Here is a 21,188-nt window from a genome sequence, read left to right on the forward strand (position 1 = left end):
AACAGGCAAACAGCTCCAGTTTAAGGCATTGCCCACAAACACCAACCTCACATCTACTTCAGCAGGAAGCAGAATTCATCTACACAAACAGAAATACCTTTTTAGCTTCCAGGTTGATTCAGTTTAGTATTAGATGTACTGGAAGTATTTGCTGTGGTGAGCATTTCAGCCAAGTAGAAGTAAGTACACAAGAAAGAACAACAAAAAAATTTTTTGAAAATAAAATGGTTTACCTATTTTTTATTTTTTTTTAATCTACACTGTCCATTAAATCTATTATCAAATGCTATAACTGGTCTCCTGACAAGCTTAAGCTTTATTGAAATGAACATCAACAAGTACTGTGGGTTTTATCAAAGTGCAAGATATATAAATAATCCCTCCTATACCTTTCTCTTGCTCTCACAACATCTAATTTATTGGTTGCTAATCACAGGACTCTTCTATTTCTTTCAACATCACAAATTTCAGCATTTTAAGGCATGGTTTCCCCAACTATCAAAACATGTTAAAAAGGCCAGAAGAAGATACCTGAAGTTTTTATTTTCCATTAGTACATTGACTTAACTGCACTTTAATGGAAAAGACTTCAGTTATCAAACTTCTCGTTCTACACACACCAAAGAAATCAGATAAAGGAAAGCATTATCTGAATCTCAGTGGAAAGGCATTTCTGCTAGCTGACAAGGTGACCCTTCAGCCCTTCATTATTGTTTGGTTGTCCTGGCACCTACTGTGTATCATCACTATTTTCCTGAACAGAAGATACCACCTACTGATCCTACAGCTACCTGGCTTACAACTCAGAATTCAACTTTCTCCTCTTCACTGTAAATGAAGTGCATAACAATGGGAGAAAGAATCAGAGAAAGTGAAGACAGGACACGCGCCCTGATGGTTCTCTGTGATCCAGCACTGGTGTGACCCTCACTTAACTTAGGGCTCTCCTGCTGCCTTGCTTTTTTCATCCCACATTTCTGTACCCCAGATCACTACTGACAATTCATGTATTGCAATATAACTGACTGAAAGTCAAATAAGCCTCCAGTAATACTTCATAGGTGGCTTGGAATTCAATTCTTCCTCTTTTTTTTCCTTTCCTTTTTTTTTTTTTTCCTGTGTATATGTGAAGCACATATTTAAACTCATGTTTATTAACACTAAGAATTACAGTCTTATTACTACCATCAAAACAAGCACGTTAAATCTTGATTTCTGATCAAGTAGAGCAACAAGAAAGTAAGAGTGGATGCCACCCAGACTCTACTGGAAGGTAAGCAGGAATCCCTAGAATTAAAATTCACGGTGCTTGAAAATGCATCATTATTTTCTAAGCAAAAAAGCCTTGTGCATTGTGCTGCTAGACTTTTTGCGCTTTTTACAAGCATTTTAATAGGGCTTCCACCTAGCTATCTTCCTCTGCATGGCTGTGTTACACAGCACCTTTATCACTGTGTTACTGTTACGTATAATTCATTAGTCCATAGGGGTAGGTGCTCTATCAACCCAAAAAACAGCCTCTAAGATGGATATGAATAATTTTACATAGTGTTTATATTTTTCATATCTAAATACTTTTTAAAAACAGTGCTACTCTAGTATGGTGTTCATGGAGCAGCTGGTTTCCATTAATAATGTTCATCCCGCTGCTTCCTCTCAAAAAATATGGCAACTGAACCAAACTGTATTTTTTTACTTACTGATTCCACCAGTTATGTTATGTATGCACAGGTAAAGGCTCACTCACTGCTTCTAAAGCACCAGGAAATGCACTGCACAGAGATCAAATGTAGTTTAGTACAGAACATCATTTTATGTACAGATCCTTGCTCTGAATCTGGTTAAAAGACACTGGAAGAATTAAAAGACAGGAAAAAAGTAGAAAGCTGAAACTGTACCCATGCTAAATATTGCATTCCAAAATACAAATTTTTGCACCTTTGTAGCCAAGTTTTTTGACTGATCTTTCATTCTGACACCTGGCTTTTATGAAGATCTATAGCATGAGGAGGGTGGAGAGGAGACAAAGCAAAATCCTCAGTTAAAAACTTTGCAAGCATACTCTCTTAGTTCTTTTTGAACACTACTCAAACTGAGAAGTAAAATGAACCCTTGCCTAATAAATTTATAATGAAGCTGCTTGCATTAATGTTGATTACTTCACCAAACATTAGTTGCTCTTGAAACATGTGAATAGAAGAAATGCAGCTAAACACCTTTTTTAATAGCTCTCTTTTCAACAATTGGAGATGAAAAGAGTATTAAGTCTTCCAAAGAACATCACCTCACTTATGGCTACCATACTCCTTCATAGAGAAAATATTTAAAGACTCTCCAAAAAAAGTCACAAATTTTTACACTTTGAAGAATGATTTGGATATTACAACAAAAACTACCCTAGAAAAGTGCCTCTCTGACAGCAGCTAGTTCCTGAAGTTGGCAAAGTTTATTCTTTATGCATTCCTGTATTAACATTCTTAATGTAGCATTTTCATTTTATCTAAAACCAAAACAGAGTTCTAGGTTTTAGAAACCTTAGGTTATACATTTCCAAAAGACAAAAAGAAAAACAAATTGGCCCTAAAATACAAAAACAGACATCTGTCTCACTTCCCCTACTCCTTTAATGACAGTTTTGACATAGAAAATTGCTTTCTACTGATTTTGTTTTAATGGTTTTAGAGTTTACCACCCCCTAGGTTCTCTACTGTGAAGTCATAATATTAATTATATCATTAAAGGGTTTACACAGTGTAGTTACACTTGTATGGTTCACTGAGAAGGTAGTAGAAAAGTGGATCAGAAGTGTTCATTTTTACCAATGCCACCAAATCCATGCTCCAATGCTGCTGTCAGCAATGCTTCATCATCACTCACTCCTGGTCATCCACTGAAGTGCTAGAACTAACAAACAAAGTTAGGGGGGACACATTGTGTGTACAGCAATACTCCTGTAATTTCTCGTCCACATTCACGAACAGCTAAAATTAACTGCCCTGAAAGCACGGCTTATTGAACTCAGAAACAGTCGGAGTGCATCTCAGCTCTCTTTGGAGATATGAGATGGTCCCGCTTTCCGATTATCCAAATTCTGCAGAGCAGAATTCAAGCTTGTCTGGGTGACTTCACCTCTATATTTTCATATTTTCAACTATGTGGAGCACCCTGTAACACTGAACACTGGCAAACTGCTTATTTAAATGTATTTCCTGGAAACTATACAGTTCTCTTCCCCCTTGTCCAAACTTCAAATTGAAAGTGAAAGAGATCATTGCCTGAAAATCTTAATAGGTTTATTCAAATTCACAAGCTCTGCAGATTTTTTTTGCTCCTAAAATCTTACTTCTTCCTTCATCTTTGAAAGTGTGAAGGTGAAAGCCTGAAGCTCAGACAAGTTCCACTCTCCTACCAATACACATAAACTAAGAACACAATTTCAATTCCAAAGCTGACAGATTCAGCTGGGAAGTCTTCTCCCTGATTTCTCCAGAATACGGCCACACGCTGAGATGAGACATAAAACTGTCATGGTACAGCTCTCTGTTTACTGACTCTTTTCCAGCCAAATTTAGTCAGCATATTGTTGCACAGACCTTCTTTCCAGCTGCTTCCCCTGCTAAATTAGCAATGAAGGTACAATTTTCTTTACTTAGCCCATATCATAACTAGTGTGCAAACAATTCTGCTAGCAAAATTTCTTCACATTATTATGTGGCTAAATGTGTTGTCCGTAGGCTGTGCAAAGCACAACAAAATACAGCCATTAAAAATAGAGAGGGAGTTGACATTTTTGATGTCAAAAGTCATTAGATATTCTGATATTCAAATAAGCGGCTTCACCCTTCAGAAGGGTGAGTACTCTACTTCACAGCTCTCCTTTAATCATTAAGGTAGTTTAGCAGTACCCACATGTTAACAGCATCCACCTTAACGGTGCCTTTAAGATACAAGTCACACAGTTCAACTAGTCAGTCCGACATTAATTAAAAATCTGTAATTTCTGAAAAAATTCAGCAAACAGCATCGAGGAAAAATCAAAAAGCATCCCCAAGATGACAAGATGATGACAAGCTTGATTGATGACAAGATGGTCTAGATACAGTATACAGATGCAGGAATACTCAAGGTGCTACAGAAGTGAACTCGGGCACAAACTTTCACTGCAATAAAACTTCTGCCTGCTCTTCTAGGTAGCATGCTAGCAGGTGAAACACTTACTTGTACGAGGCACAGAGAATGTATGTACTTGCTCTAAGATTACCACATCTCCACCAGTCTATAAACTGAAAATCTCCATGTTCAGGTGCCAACTGACTGACACACAGACATGCAGAGATTTGGCTTTCAGCTGGCAAAGCCAAAAATTGGAACTGGATCTTCTGAGTCACCATATTAGTCATGAGCTGTCCTTCCTATATCCTGGTACAAATTCTTGTTCAACATGTTATTCAGATCAAAAGAACGGTGAGCCATTTTACACACCATACCCTTCCGAAGCAGCCGCACAAAGGAACTATTCTTGGGGGAAACAATAGGAACTTCTCCGGAAAAACAGCAGCAGCTTCAGACCCAGAAAAAGAATACTCCTGTGTGATATTACGTAACAAAATGTTGGCAGAAATGCCCAATTTACACGTCAACTGAGAAGGCCAGATGAGTTTCCTGGTAGATATTACTAACATGATTGCTTACTTTATTGCATTCAATATTCAAACACTGCTTTGGAAAAAGAAAAATACTACACTTATGAGTCTTTTAACCAGATTTTGTCCTGACATTTTATACCAAATTTTCAGAACACAGTTCATTTTTCAACGATGTGGAAAAGTCCCTTTTAATCAAATGCCTCCTGAAGCCCTATTTCTGCAAAGCACAGCAGAGAGTAAATTACTTCCATAAAAGAGAGAGAACTAAAGTATGTCATCTGCTGGGCTTCTTATCATGTTTGCATGTCTTATAACGATCTCTGAAAACTACCTCCATTTTTGTATACCACCAAAATGCAGATGTAGGAGTAAATGCATAAGAACGCAGAAGATTTTCAGACTTTTTTTTTTTTTTTTTTTTTTTTTTGCATAAGAACCACCGTTCAAGTTGAAAATTATGCAGCTCTAAGCTGCACACACAGTGCCATAGAACAAAACACTGCATAAAAGCATTTTAAAATCTGTTTCTATGATTTTTGCTGTTAGGAAAGCTTTCAATTCTTTTATATATTTAGTTAAAACAGTTTAAAAAAAAAAAAACTCCTTTGCTCCGGCTCAGGGAGGCTAAGGCTTCAGAGAGGACATGAGCTGAGAAAACACCAGCAGCTCTGCAGGCAAAGTAAGGAACAAACACAAATATATAGATGATATAGATGCAGTTACAGCTATAGGTAATATAAGACGTAGATGTTATAGATACAGTTATAGCTACGGATAATATAGATACAGATGTCACAGATACAGTTATAGATATGGGTATCGTTACGGATGTAGCCTTGTATATAGTTACTGATACAGATTGTGCGACAGATGCAGTTAAAGTTAGTTATAGTTACGGGTATAAAAGCACCTCCGTCTCCCCGCCCCGGGACTTCAGCACCCCCTTTTCCCACGGCACCGCGTCCCGGCCGCCAAACGCCGTGGCAGCGGGGGCTGCCGGGGGTCGCCGCTCGGCAGGTGCCACCGGGGGCTGCGGGTCCCCGTGCCAGGGCTGGTGTCCCCCCTCTCGGCCTTACCTGCTCGCGAGGAGAGGGGAGTGAGGTCCGCACGGGGAGGGGATGCCTGTGTCAGTGCCGATGCCGGTGCCGGTGCCAGCGTCCAGGCTCGCCCCGCCCTCGCCGCCCCGTCGGGGGCGATCCCAGCGCGGCCCCGGCGGCCCCCGGGCGGCTCCCGGAGCGCAGCGCTGCCCTCTGCCGGCCGCGGAGCCCCCGGGGGCCCTGCCCCGGCCCGTGGGACGCTGCCAGCCGCGGGGGGGTCGTGGTTTGAGCGGTGCTCGCAAAGGGGGCGGCGGTGCTGCACAGCCCGGGCAGGGGCAGGATGGGGCGCGGAGTACCCCAGGCTTGGGCTGGGGGCAGGGCCGGGTCGCAGTTTTCTCGTGCAGCTGAGAAATGAGTTCAGGCAGGGGGACAGCATGCTGCCTGGGCAACGGCAGCACTTCTGCACGGTGCTGTGGGGATGAAAAAAGCTCGTGCAAGTGCTGTCAGCAGTGCACGGAGAATTGTTTCGCTGGGAAGCATCGTCTGAAGCACCACTTATACAAGTCCTCTGGGAGTATCATCTATGGAAGCGTGCTCCTGCTGTGCTTGTTTTATATCCTGCACTCTTTTTCCATACCCAGAGGGATAATTGCAGGTGCTGACTTCTGAACTCTCCTTGGCCAAAGGCAGTAATATGAGTGCAAATATAAATCAAGCAATAAACAAACAAAAAAGCAGCAATAACAAAAAAAAAAAAAAAAAAAAGTGTCATGATCTGCTGTTCTTTGGAAGTAAGGAATGAATGAATAAATAAATAAATAAATAATAAAAGCTGGCATTTCAACAAGGAGTGGAGTAAATGCTAGGAAAAGGCAACAGTAGAAGACAGTTTGCTCCCCCAGATTCACTGTGTATAGTGGGTAAGGACTCCTCTCTGAGGCCTAAAGAAAAAGTTTGAGGTCACATATGCAGGCCTACCCCTTGCTTCACTGCAGAGGGTGAAGCAAATAACATACCTTTCTCTCTTGTGCACACACACACACACACACACACACACCCCTCATTGTAGCCTGTCTCAGATCAGTATTTCCATTACTTTGATTTCCCTTTAAAAAAAAAAAAATTTGAAATGAGAATAGTAAACACATTAAACTATCAACACAGATTGCTTGTTTGTTTTACAGTACCAAAAAAGCATGCACAGGAAACAGTAACACAATTGAGGCTGACATTTTCCTCATCTTATACTAGAAGGCTTGTATGTTTCATATTCAACTAATAGAAAAGCTGTACCCAGGCTGGTAAATACAGTGAAAGCTTCGAGTTAGCAGCACAAAATCACCACCAGACTCAAATTTCATAATAAAAAAAATTCAACTTTCTCTTTTTTTTTTTTTTGTCATTTTACCAGATGCCCTCAATGTAATCTTACTTCTGTCATTTGCTTTCATTCACCTATCTAAATGAATGATAGTCTCAGCAGGTATTTTTTAAAAGATTATGTATTTGCTGCAACAGAGCATAGGTAGCAAAGATAACCCCCTGTAAGAGAGAAAGAAGCCAGTAAAATCTGGCTTTTCCCTGTGTTTTAGTAAGATTCACAGTTTTACACAGTACGTCTGTCTTCAAAATTTGAAACTTCTCATTTCCTTTCTCCATGTAGCTTATCATGACATACCTGACAAACTTCTGCTCAGAGAACCAGGAAGCAGGAGCTTTCTGTGATGCACCTACTAAAACAAATCCACAACTGAAATTGCAAAGGTGATACATCCACTGGCTATTTCCATCATGCAAACAAGCATCTAGGTAAGCTTGTTGTATGTACATAGATACGTATGCAATATGCCAAGTTTTGCTTAACCAACCCAAGTATCAAAGCAAGGAAAACACACAGAGTTTGGAGACTCTCTTTGGATTGCACAGAGCGTCCTGACATCAGCGTGAAAACCATTGCCCAGGACTTGTACATCACTGACTAACATTTATTCAGTTCTTGATGTGCAGACCTATTTCTGCTGCAGTAGTAAAAGAGAGATCAGTATTATCTGCGCTTTGTAGAAGTATTTGAAGACAATGGCCTGCTTGAGAACAGTGACATGGGAAACAAATTGGCACATTGCAATATTTGAATAAATGTGGGCAAGGGTTTTTGACTGTTTTGCAATTTAAGTTCAAGGTGAACTTTTTGCTGTTTTCCATCATAGGATAATGTTTTTAATGCTATCATTTCTACATATCAGTTACTAAATGGAGTTTAAAGCAAAGAAATTTCTAAACCCAAATCTTTGACCTGACATTACTTATTAATTAATAAGAATGGAGATATTTAAATGAATGCCTAGCATTCATATGCAACAAATAATTTTACAAAATGGGAAGCACAGTCAGAGAGGCAGTTTCTGGACCCTACTGTACCACAACTACTACATAATACCCTTCTGCCTCCCAAGTAACATACATGTAGCTTGGAAAAACTTCTCCATGTGAACTTCTAATATTATAGTATGAATAAATTCTTACATAAATAAGAACGCTGAAATAATCCTTGCCTTAAGACCTAAAGAGGTGTTAGTTGTAGTACAGTAAGCTCCAGAAAGCAAAGCTACTCTCAAAAGAAAGAAAGAAAAAAAGTAAATTAATTTTACATCACCTTCCCTCAGAATATGCCACAGAAACTACAAACTGCTATCTAGGCAAGGATTAAAATTAAGACATACACTCAAATACCTTTAAGACATAGTGTTCTTATACACTATGTGTTTTTTTTTTCATCTACCTTCATTTTTAAAGGGGATTTTAAATGAGAAATTTAAACCAAAAATTAAATAGGGGGGCTTTTTTCTTTAGCGTTACTTCTCTTTCTCAGGTGTAAAATGTGTGAGATCTTCCCTGAAAAGTTAACTCTGCAGGTACAAAACTTGTGTTTTAAATACTGAAATGCAGTATCCTATGAAATCCAATGTCATTTTTTTTCTGTAAAAACTTCTTCTTGTTTTGCATTATTTCACCAGAGTGCATTACAGGCTCCAACCAAGGAATGCCAGTGAAAGGTAGATGATGATTATCCAGGGCAACCAGAAACATTGCAACTGTAACCTGCACTAACTCTGAGCTCAAGTAGGCATGCAAATCTAAATCAAGTATTTGGCAAGAATTGCCTGTGTTACACAAGCATCATTAGAGCCATTAAAACCCTTTTTGTTTGTTTTTAGATGCAGAAACATGAAAGAGCCTGAAGACTAATGATGGCTATTTGCTGGCAACACCAAGGCCAAACTCACCATCCGGATGTACTTCTGCAACCTGCAAGAGATTGCTCCCTCTGAGCAGGGTCAAAAAAAAAATATTTTTGGAACCTACAAAGAGGCAATTTTTGTTTTGTTTTAAGTAAGGTATGTCTCAAGTCTGCTTTAACGCACTTAAAATCTTTCCTGACACAATTCAGCCTTTTCTGCTCTTAGTGAACTCATTAGATTTCAGACCTAAAACCAAAACTCTGGCTGAAGGTTAAAATACCAGACAGTATAGATAAACCTATTCTGCATCAAAACCTTAGAACCTAGATGTGCAATTTTCTGCTTATAGTTGCACATACACAGTCTGATTTACACTGTCTCAACTCCAGATTTCCATCAGAGAGTCAGTAAAAGTGACTTCTCTGTAAGCTGCAACCTATTTAATTTGAGAAGGGCTGGAATGAGCACATACCCTGAGACAGTAACGAAGATTAAAAAAAATAATAATAATCTATGACAGCTCACGCAACTGCTCATGGAGGAATGCAACCTCGTATATACAGAGCAAGAATATTTTCATCTTCATTTATATCCAACTCTTCACACCTACAGTATTAAACATTCAGAATTTGCTTGCTTTATTACTCACTTTAATACTACACTTCCACTGGCTTTCCTCTTTCTCCTTCACATTTTACTGTTTCCTGTGTCAAATTAATTATGGATTGCATAGCATCCTTTTAGCAACCACCACTACCAATGGATCTTCACAGACAATATACTGAGCATCATTCAGCCCCTTCTACTACGGGCTATTGCTGCAGAATGTCAACAGGTTCCTTATTAGTAGTAATATGCCTTATTTTTACTCCTCTGAGCTGCATAGGTACCGAAAAAAAATGGCCTAATGGAAAAAAAAAACAACAAAACAAAAAAAAAACGACTAAATGTAGAGAAAGAAGACCGTATTTTTTCATAACAAACAGGGTCACGAACAATAGGCAAGTTTTACAGGCAGACTAGCTTTCACCTGAACAAATACTAGCCTTCAACACAAAGGCAGTGAATCCAGAACTCAAGACACAACTTAAGTAACAAAAAATCGTTTGACCTTTTGTTTAAAAATCTTCAAAATTTGATTTTAGTAGTCTTCTTAGAAATGAAGCTCTTAAAATAGCGTATTTTCCCACCTTTTGATCAGATTTCTGTTTGTGTAGATGCCACCTCTGCAAGCTCACTTGACAGAACAACGTGAATGGGAAACCTCATGATTAATCAAATTACTGCAAGATCAAACTGATCCACTATTTTAATGCAACTCCTTACTATGCTGCTGCAAGCCACACATCAAACTTCAAGGCAGTACAATGAATGCATAATTCAGATAGGAAGATCATCAATAAAAACTCAGACAATGATGTCAAGGGCTGTGGTCCTCAAGTCACGGAAAATTCGGCTGTCAAGAGAAACATCCACCTTTCACAGATACTACTGAAGAGATGTGGAAGGAGGAGGCTCCAGGAAGAGCTTCTCACCCCAGAACTCTTATGTTCTGTTAAGTCTTCTAAAAGATACTGCCTGATTCAGTCACACAATTAAAAGTAAGATTTCCTAAAAGACAAAAGAAAGTTCAACTCTATTAGCAGCAATAGGATAAAATTAGTCAAGTGAGCACCAAGAAAACAAAAAAGCATTGAGAAATGTTTAAAGCTTGCATGAACATGCTCCTCATTGTGCCCTTCAAAATATAACTAACAAATCCCAGTAGCCAGGAAGATATATTGGTCACATATTAACTTTACAGCAGACCAGGTACTATTCTACATTTTCCAGGTTGAAGATAATAGTAAGATTTTAGGTAAAACTCAGAAAATATTACCTAAATATACTTAAACTTGGAAAATTTTCCCAAGTTATACTGATAAACATAATTCACTGCCAACTGCCAGACACGTACAAATTCCTTTTGAGGGAAATTCTTATGGTATCCCAGTAAGTTTCAGCCTACAGACTACAAATGAAGCTTTGTATCACCCTAAACATGTGTGGCTTTTGGCACACCCTTCTCTCCAAAATGTATGAACTTACTTCAGCTTCACGTGAAGTTTAAAACAAACAACAACAAAAAAACCTACCCTAGAATACTGATACAAACTTTGTGTGAATGTAGCGCTCAGGGACATGTTTTACTACTGGAACTGGTAGCATTAGGCAATGGTTGGACTTGATGAAAAAGGGTCTTCTCCAACATAAGTGATTTTATGATTTTATTCTTTAAAAAATTAGACTATTGTATAACAACAGTTATAGAATTAAGTAAAATCTCTTGCACTGATTTCCTCATTGATGTACAATTTATTTACTTACTACATTTATTTTGAATTCACTTCCCCATACATGCAAGGATTATCTTTATCCTTGAGAATTAGAAGTCTTAAGCATACACACTCTTTAAAAAAAAGAAATGCGTTTTTCCAATAATATAGAAGCATATTTCTTCTACTGTACAAAAAACACCTACATGTACTAGTTCTTCTTAATTTGTTGTTTTCTATGAATTTATGGAAGTTTGAAGTGCAGACAAAGCAATGAAAGAAAATACAACACTATCAAGTTATATCAAATACATACATGGTTTTACTCCTGTGTCCAAGTACCTGAGATGGGACACTAACCTTAAATGAGGATGATGACATGTTAAAATTAGACAAACTTGTAATTATTTTCTGGTAAACAAAAAGTAAAAATTGATTGTTTTTCCAAAATCAAATTGTGACTTAGTACTGGATACACAATACACTTGTTAAAAGTTAAATAGCTTTGGAATAAAAGTTTAAAATCCATTAGTTGTTCAAAAAAATACATCATGGAGAATCTTGAAAAAGTCCTTCTTCTTCTGTCTTCTAAAATTGGCCTCTTCAAAAACACATCCTGCAAGACAGAACTTGTGCAGAGAGGGGCTTATTTTGAAAGTCACTAGTATAAAATGTTATCAGTAGAACAGGTCATCTATTTCAAGTCCATATAGTTTTAGTAACAATTTGTTGTGGTGCACATCACTTAGTTACACGTATCTTGATCCAGAGTCTTTGTAAGACCATTACTTTTGTTCTCTTCTAGATACGTAGCTTTTTTCTTAGTCAAAGTGGCAAATAGTGCATCCATCATTCCCAAAACTTCTAGTAGTTCCTCTTGATAGTCAATCTCTCTTCCTATGGCTTCCTGAAGCCTCAAGAATTGTTTATCTACAACTGCTGACTGTCCAAGCACAGGCTGATAAATATCTGTAAAGAAGAGAGTCGCTTAAGATAGACATCTTAATTTTTACATTAATGATGTAAAAATTATATTGGCTAATTAGATAGGCATTTGAAGAACCTGGCACTAGTCCAACATTGTAGACAAGACAACTTTGCTGGTGTTCTGAAAAACAGTGTCAATTATTGGTACATACCCACAGTAATACATAAGTCAAACTAACAGAAAAAGAAGTTTTTATGATATCAAATTCTATTTTTACCTCACTGGAGAAGACAAAGTCACTTGTACTACAGAAGTACAGGAACATGAAGAAAAAATTAAGAAAAAAAAAATTAAGAAACCATGAAGTACCTCACAGACCTCTCAGTACCTCATCAGTACCTCTGATTTATACTGTCTCCAGGATCAATGCTGTCTAGCAAAATTTCTTTTTGGATCAGTTCATCGCCATTGAGTTTATAAACCAAATTATGTAGGCATAGTTTCTAAAAACGGTAGCATTTTTCACCTTATTTTCAAACTAGCTGCTGGGCTTTGAGTCTTCTCTGTGTGGTACTTACCAGTGATCATATCCGCAACAGTTACCAGTATTGGAGTAAATCTAGGTTCAATTACACGCCTGCAAAATTAGAACACATTGTCATTGTACTGTGTTGCCAAATGAAACAGCTACAAGCAGTTCTATCATACTGGCATGCAGACAACATTTTTGTTAGAGAAGAGACTTCACAGATCAGGGATATGAGTCAAAAAAGCTACATGTGGTATTTACCCTCCTCTTTTCACAAAGACAGCAGGGAATGGAGGACCGGCAAAAGCCTCAGGTACGTTAAGACATGGGTTGCATTGAAAAGACAAAAAGTAACAGACTGAGGGTAAAATGTGTGGCAAAGGGCCAAAATAGTCTCTTTTGGTGGTTCTAATAATATCAGCAAAATCATTTTGTGCTAACATGTAAACTATTTCAGTACTACAGCCAAAGTTGCGAACCCTGGCATGAGAAAGCAAAAGGCACAGGAAATTTCAATCAGTGCTACAAACATGATCTCCTGAGCCCCTGTGGCAAAAGCTAGTAAGAAATATGGGTCTCAAGTTGTCGGAGTAAGTATGGTAAAACAATACCTTGTCACAAAGGTAAGGAGGAGACTAATTTGCTTCTCGTCTCGGCCTGCAAGCGCACTCCTTAGTGTTCCTCTGCGGTTTAGTTCCTGCATAACTGCAACCGTAACTTCAGGAGTATAAAGCCTGATGTGTGGCTGGACAGACAGTAGAAGAGCTTAGCATCAAAGCAACATCATCATACAGAAAACAGGGATGATATCAGTTTGCAAAAAATAAAATGAACAAAGGACTCATAAGGAACCCACGCGGTTTGAATGCTCTCTAGTTATACACTGAAAGAAAAATCCATTCTAAATGACAGCACACAACTTTGATGAGACAAGAACAAAGGCTTACCTCCAATACTGCATCAAGGGCCTTGGATGACTGAAAGCCCTTCAATAGCTTGTCGTATTTCCTCAAAACACATTTTCCAGGCTTACTGACAAAGAAATCCTCCTAGAATTGAAATAAAAGTTCAGAATAAGATAGACACAATGAATTTGTGTAGGTATATAATGTAAACATACTGCTATGGACAAGCTGTATGTCTTTGTGTCTTGCCTCCCTTCAACTTAGCGCACACAAAAAAAAAAAAAAAAAAAAAAAAAGAAAACCTTGAGTGCTTTAAGATACATTTCCTCACTTCACCTTACCTGTTTTGGCATGTAATTTCTTCCTTTCACATAGGTTCTATACGCTGGCTGTCTCTTCTTTTGAGACTTTTCTTTGCTTTCTTCAGGTTTTCTGTGTTTAACATTTAGCACCCCATTGGTCATGCCTACAACTATGGTTTCATCTTCAGGCTAAAATGCAAAAATCACAGAGTTAGGAACCTAGTTTTTTATTTGACAACACATGCATTACTACTGTGCACAGTTTTCAGCTTTTATGTGTAATAATAAAACTCAAATCACAGTATCGTAGGAAGATTTAAGCTAGAAGCCACGTCTATGGGGTTCTGTTGTCAAACTCCCTGTACTTGAAGGACCATCTTCAAAGCTATGATCCTAAGCAACATTATCTATTTAATAAGCCTCTAATAATAAGGTATATTAGAGAAGAATATAAAGAAGTATACAGCATGACTAGTTCAGCAAGATTCAAATACACATTAACATCCTTCTCACAAAACCACAGGCAAGTATAATCTTAGATAGGTTTGTTGTGTTTGTTTTGTTGTGTTTTTTTTTTTTTTTTCAAATGGTGTACAGCTGCCTTTGGATACTACATGCTATACAGCAGACATAAACACCACCTATGAGAAAGCTAACACAGATCAGTAGCATTTTCAGAAACAAGACAAAGTTGTTCAAAACATCAGCCAGTGCCATTTGTTCTATCTACATAAAAAGGATAAATTTATTTGATGATAAAGGTTATAATTTTAAATAATGCATTAGAGAAAAAATACTGACTTTACGTATATAAAAGTGGGTTCTGACCCATTAGTACTAGTAGATAACTATATGAGATCTTTAAACTTTAGCTGTACGGTCAACAGATGTTAAGAAAAAGCAAATGAAATTGCTACATAAGAAATAAAAAATAGGTCATGATGACATTAAATAAATCCATAATTTGCCCACATCTTACAGCCTATGCAAGTCATATTCTCAAAAATCAGAAGCAGAATCAGAGTAGAAAAAAAATAAAAAAAAAATAAGGAGAATAAAAAGTTGGCTTGATGTGAGACAGAACTCCTTAGCATGGGAAAAGGACCGCTGAGGAGGCGTATTATAGAAGCCTACAGAATTGTGACAGGCATGGATGGAGATCAGTTGCTTAGTGTTTCTTAAGGGTATCATATGACAGTACTGAAGGTTCAAATGGAACAAAAGGAGGCACCCTTGCTAACTGCTGTGTGAAGAGACATGGAACTCTTCGTCTAGGAATTTACTGAAGGTTAAAAGTTTGTACAAGCTAATGGGGAGACTGAACAGGTTTATGCTAGAGGAATTCTTTGAGTTGCACAGAAATTGCTCTCATCAGCAACCTTCTCATCTGAAAATGAGTTTGGAAGAACATCATATTTATCTTACATATTTGTCCTGCTTTCAGCTTTCCATAAACATCTGCTAATGGCAACAGTTGGAAGCAGAATCTGGGGCTGGATCAGCCTTTGGTTTGACACAGCACAGCCAGTGTTATGATCTCATATGATCATTTAAAGCTTAATAAGGTGTTTAGTCAATAAGAAACAAAAAGATAATGTCTCAAAAGATATATACACAGCTTTAGAGATGCCAAACTGCAGGTATGGCATGTGTTTTGCAGTTGCAGCAGAGGCTTGAAGTATATGTTTTCTGTGGTTCTGTGACAGATATGCCCCACTACAGTCTTCACCTAGTTCAAAATCATTCAAGCTCTAGTTCTCTTGGGAACAAAGTAGGGCATGAAGGAAGATTTTCTGTCACCCTTAACCCTCCCCCTTCCCCCTTGGTTCCAGAAGATCATAACAGCAAAGTAGCAAAGACCTTTACAGCCCCTTTTACGTATCTTTTACAGGTTATATAGCAGGGTGATTGCATCATGACAGTACTGCTTTAAGAAAAAGAGGTGCTGGCCTTCAAATTTTTGCCCAGTCAGTCAGTTATCCATTGGAACGCTTTGGAGAAATAAGCATCTTTGTTTTCTGTTCCCAAGACAGTAAGACAGCTGGTTTGGCAGACCCTCATTTATGCCTGTACCCCAGGCCCTTTCCTCTTCTCCTCCTCAGACCACTCTAACATCAACAACTTCTAAGACAGGTTTATCCTATTCTAGATCTCTCAAAGAACAAATAACCCACTTTTTCCTTTTATCACTGCCATACAAGAAGACTCAGAAGGTTCCTGAAAAGCAAAAGATGTGTATACTCATCATAAAGGACTTCCCTTCTAAGCTGTGTACTTCCCCAACACCACATATACTGCCTGATAAACACACAATTTTGTATAGATCTGAATACAGGTAACACCTGGTATCTTAATCTGTTATGTTTTAAACCTCTAAATGCAATTTTTACCCAGGAGAAATATAGTCAGTGATTCTAGTTCATATGTTCAGCATTCTTGTGAAACATCTAATGACAATGAAAGCAAAAATCAATTACTTCAGCGATTTAAAGCTTATCAACAATTATGCTGCCTATAAAGACTTCTAAAGTACTTACTGACAACGCAAGACTGAGGATAGATGTTGCGTAGTTAAAGCTGTGGACTACTTTGTAGGAAGTCGTACTGTAAATCTTCACATGCCTGTATAGGAACAGTGACAAAGCCTTGTTACTAATGCCTTCACAGAAACTTCATCGTTCTCAGCTTCTAGATCATTTAAAGAAACTGAATATTTAAGCAAAGCTTTCTTCAGACTACTAGCAAGCTTCTCAGTTATTACCTCTCCTGTAATAACAGAAAGGTTCTAGCAAAAGATTCAGAAAAGAAAAAGAAAGAATTACTTACCCTAATACTAAAAAGATGGAAACAGTGAAAAGGGCAGAAAGGGAAACCAAAGGCAGACGTAGAGACCATTTGACTTCAGCAACACTTAATAGGAAGCACTAAGACAGTGTTTCTTCAAACTTGTTGTTAGTTTTAAATGGAAGATTTACTGATCATTTCTGTAATCAAATCCATGGATATTTTTGCATCCAGCTGCCCTTTAATGATTTGTTTGAAAGTGGAAAACCCTTAACAAACGAGAAAACTAAACACTATCTTTCAAGTATGAACTTGAGCGCTATAAGCATTGAATGATCCATAGCTACATAGTTAATGCAACCCTTCACAGCTTATGCTTTGTGACCGCATCGCTCGAGGGAGCCTAGGAAGTACAGCACAGAGGGAAGGCAGGGAGTAAGAGAACAGACCACTGTCACTTCAGACCACTTCATTCTTCTGATGTCTCAGAGACAACAGATTGTATAACTGAACTCAGCAACATAAAAAAAAAAAAAAAAAAAAAAAAAAAAAATCACCTCTGCACCTTGGGTACATTCCTTCCACTGACAGAGTCACTTTAAGAGGGACAAAAAGCAACAACACAGATACACCAAAAATGGTCCCTTTTAAAGGTAAACGCTAACCAGTATTGAACTGTGTTGAAGTAAAATAAGAACAGTTTTCTTATTGGGAGAGCAAAGGTCAGTTTAGAGGTTCAAAAAACCAAATGCTTACTCAGAAGTTCCCCCCGAGCAATTAACAAACAAAAGGAGAAAAAGGCAAAACAAAGTTACAAAATATACCAACCTGTCCAGGGATCCTGATAACAACCTTTGTCCAGAGCTGTTCAGGCACAAACAAGTTACAGTTTTATGATGATTTTTAAGCGAAACTAGTAATTGTCCACCTTTCAGTACATCCCAGACTTTGACATAACGTCCTCCTATGAGAAAGAAGCGCACAAAACAGTTGGACATGCACACATTTATGCTTCTCTGAAAAAGTTTTCACAGAAATGACACATTGCATCCTTTGTAATGGAGTTTTCTGCACCTGCTTGTGCTCTCCATACATCATGGCTATCCCCTGGGACAAGACACATTACAAGACTGTTCTTTTTCAGGTGGTTTTGCAGGCATAGTTGAATGGTTCAACATATTCCTTACAAAAAGGATTTAAACACTACTGGATTGCAAGACTTCTCATGCAATAGCAAGAGACTAAAAAACATTGCTAAGCATAATTTAGAGAAAGATGCAGGCAAAATATTTCTTAAATGCGTTCCTTCAGGCCAGCACTGGGCCAATAAAGTGCATTGCATCATTAAAAGTGTACTACTATTTTTTAACTAATCACAAGAGAAGCAAATCAGAGATATGATCCCTACCTTCAACCTTCAGGTCAACACTGGTTCCTAAGGAAGATCCTCAAGAAATCTAATTTTTACACACTTACCACTTCTCAGCCAAATTAAAGCATCACACAGGGAAGAGACAGGTGAAAGATTTCTCAAATTAGGCCCAGCAGAAAGCAAAGTTGATTTAAGTACCTGCAGATACTAGCAGCCCTCCTGAAGGGAAAAGAAGCACACTCTCCACTGGGTGGCCATGTTCTATTGTCATGACACTACTTTTTGCTCTTGCATCAAACACCTTCACAGTGTGATCATAGGAACCTGCAAACAACACCATAAAGAGCTTCAGTTGCATAATTTAAGTATTTCAGGAAGTAAAACGGCCAAGTGTTACCATCTAACAGAGCTCCAGACAAATGGAAACAGTCTTACAGCATGCATTTAAAACGCCTAGTGGCTTACTTAATTTATAGCCTTCTGGCAGCATAAGGCTTCCAATTCTATTCAGATTAATAGAAAGTTGCTGGTAGGAAAAAAAAAAAAAACACACACAAAAGCAACTGGTCTTAAAAACTTCTTATAAGGCATTTCATTTCTGAGTCTGCAAGTTTTAGGCTGTACAAACTACAGAGGAAATAGTGCTCTTCTCCAGTGCCCCGATAAAACACTTTCATCAATCCCAGCTAAAGGATGCATTCACAGCACCTTCAGCTCTCAAAGGCAAGTCAGAATAGCCCCATTAAGCTAAACAGGCTAAAGCAAAAAGATGTTAAACGCTTGGTTTCCCTACAAACACCAGCATTAACTGTGAAAAGCAAGTAACAAGGAAACAACAAAGTAGGCCCTGAATAGGAAGATTATTGATGTTTAAAGTAAAATACACGAGATGCTATTGTATTAAAAATTTACTGTATTTCTTCTTCAGTTCTATCCCCTCCCCCCCAAAAAAACGCATAAAAAATAAAATCAAACCTGTTATAAAGACATCTCCATTCAATTTACTTGCACAGCCACATCTCACATAGTCAGTATGTTCAGTGTATGACACAATTTCTGTAGCACTCGGAATATCCCACAAATTTGATGAATAATCATCTCCACCTGAAAATATCCGGTATTTATCAGCGAGGAAGCCCACCACATGAACAGCTCTGGAAACCAAAGTGCACAACAGCCATTGTTAAAAGTGTACTCTTATTTCCACAAATAAAGAGCTTGCTGAAGGAAAGGATTCTCTCTCGTCTGAAAGTGCAAAGCATTTACTATTGGAAATTAGCGAGCCTCACTTCAGAAGTTAAAAGTAGTTCACCTTGTACAGTTCCAGCCAGAAAAGGATCTTGCACACAAGATGCTAATCTGAGCACTGCTATGATCTGCGTTAAGTTTTACAGATCTACTGGATGTTCATTCATTCAAGAGTTGTAAATTCTGCATTTATTACTTGGAGGCCTGTGTACTAGCCCAGTCCTTTTGAAACTGTAAGCTTTAAGCTATTAAAAGTTGTAAGCCTTAAGTAAGACGGTGTCGGACACTCTCCTTGTCCTTTAGGAATCCCTACCAAAATCAGTATTATCATTTTAACATCCCAACAGAGAATGACTGTGACAGGAAACACAGACACTTTAGATTTTATTAAATTAACCTAGGGATTAGGATTTAAGATAATACCCTATCTGCAACCAGAGAGCTCAGACAGGTAGAAACACAATCTCAAGTTCCGCATGGGTGCTTTCCTGTAAAGGAGGGTTGTTGTTGTTCTTATTCTAGAAAGATAAAGCAGTTTTAGGTCTTCCAGAGTACAGCAATCTGTTTAATCTAATTATTACTGTTGTCTTCTTCTCGCTGAAAGATCAGGATTCCTCCTCCAACTTCTTCTCCACCAAGGGGCATACACTTCCCTTTTTTTTTTTTTTTTTTTTTTAAGTGATTCCTGCTCCCTCTCACATACTTCTTCACAGCTTTTCTAACCACTTTTTACAACTGCTCCTCCCAGCATGAAATAAAATTTGCTTACCATGTGTCTACACGACGTACCAACAAACATTTGCCTTAATTAAAGTATGTATTTAGTCTTCCATGTGCCCAACTCACACGTTTAGAGCTAAAATTAATATCACCACTCTCATTTGGAATTCAACTTTAAAATCTCCTTTTAAGTAAAAGCTGCAGAAGCTGCAAGCAGCACAGATGAATACTACCCAGGTTTTCAACAACAGGCAGAGCAGACAGCAGTCAAATACACCAGACAAGCTTATGCACACCAAGAACAAAACACTGCCTTACTTCGTATGGCCATCAAATTGCCTCAGAGGTGCTTTTCCACTAATATCGAAGAGCCGAATGCTGCCTTCCTCGCTGCCAGCAACAAGAAGCTGGCCATCATCCCTGTACGTGGCACAGTAGGCAGCATCTTTGAAGCGAGAGAACGTTTTGATCGGTTCTTGAGAATAGCGACCGTAAATATGGACCTGGAAAAGTAAAGCAACTGTAAGCTCATTCATGTGACAGCAGCTGAGAAACAATGTGGAAAAAAAAAAAAAATGTGACTTACCCTTGAGGAGGCTGTAACAGCATAGTTATAGGGAGGAACCGGGGAGAAGTCGATTTTATTTACCGCACCAAATTCTTTTATCTGAACAGGCGTCTAAAAGAGGTGCAATAAAGATGATTAAACACACGTGAGTATCAAAAATTAAATCATTTAACCCATCCTTACTGCAGAGCTCGGAAGGATATTTACAACCAAACCACCCGTGAGCGCTGCCCCACGAAGCCCCTCTTCCTCTGGGCCACCTTTAGCACTTTTTTTTGCACTTTGTGCTAAAGCAGACCCGCTAATTACGCCTTTTACAACCGCAGCAGCCTCTTCCAGCCCGCGGGCAGCCCGCTGGCGGAGCGGCCGTGCCGTACCTTGTAGCCCTGCCAGTACAGCGTGTCCTGCGTCACCTTCTCGCCCAGCTTGGGCACGGCGGGCACCACCACGGGCTTGTAGGAGGCCATGGCGGGGCGAGGCGCGGGGCGAGGCGCGGTGCGGGCTCGGTGTGGGGCTGGGGGCCGCGGCCACGCGCGCCCCGCTCGCAGCGCGCGGAGAGGTGGCGCGCCCCGTGTCCGCGCGCGTCATCGGCGCG

General features: G+C 38.8%; 2 protein-coding genes across 6 annotated transcripts in view; both read right to left on the minus strand.

Moving 5' to 3' along the window:
• ARHGEF28 (Rho guanine nucleotide exchange factor 28) overlaps positions 1 to 6,155 on the minus strand; it is a 127,198-nt gene extending 121,043 nt beyond the window's left edge. For all 5 annotated transcript variants that reach the window (XM_068666818.1, XM_068666816.1, XM_068666819.1 and 2 more), the window contains exon 1: positions 5,723 to 6,155. In XM_068666818.1, coding sequence (XP_068522919.1) covers positions 5,723 to 6,119 — 397 coding nt within the window. In that variant the 5' untranslated portion in view covers positions 6,120 to 6,155. The remainder of the gene's footprint in view (positions 1 to 5,722) is intronic.
• A 5,021-nt stretch (positions 6,156 to 11,176) lies between these two features.
• UTP15 (UTP15 small subunit processome component) lies at positions 11,177 to 21,180 on the minus strand. Its single transcript, XM_068666639.1, has 12 exons — positions 20,971 to 21,180; positions 20,612 to 20,704; positions 20,344 to 20,528; positions 19,033 to 19,211; positions 18,256 to 18,381; positions 17,514 to 17,649; positions 16,439 to 16,523; positions 13,941 to 14,090; positions 13,642 to 13,743; positions 13,306 to 13,439; positions 12,744 to 12,802; positions 11,177 to 12,206 (listed from the first exon to the last, which is right to left on the minus strand). The coding sequence occupies exons 1-12, from the start codon at positions 21,058 to 21,060 to the stop codon at positions 11,983 to 11,985; spliced, it is 1,563 nt and encodes a 520-aa protein (XP_068522740.1). The 5' UTR covers positions 21,061 to 21,180; the 3' UTR covers positions 11,177 to 11,982.
• Positions 21,181 to 21,188: the final 8 nt, after the last annotated feature.

This window comes from Anas acuta, chromosome Z, assembly GCF_963932015.1.
Source record: "Anas acuta chromosome Z, bAnaAcu1.1, whole genome shotgun sequence".
NCBI classification, from domain to species: domain Eukaryota; kingdom Metazoa; phylum Chordata; class Aves; order Anseriformes; family Anatidae; genus Anas; species Anas acuta.

Coding starts and splice junctions, on each gene's coding strand:
- UTP15 (XM_068666639.1), bottom strand. CDS start 21,060: ATGGCCTCCTACAAGCCCGTGGTGGTGCCCGCCGTGCCCAAGCTGGGC. Junction 20,705..20,970: donor TGTACTGGCAGGGCTACAAG/GTACGGCACGGC, acceptor CACCTCTTTTAG/ACGCCTGTTCAGATAAAAGA. Junction 14,091..16,438: donor TCCTCAGTCTTGCGTTGTCA/GTAAGTACTTTA, acceptor TTTGCATTTTAG/CCTGAAGATGAAACCATAGT.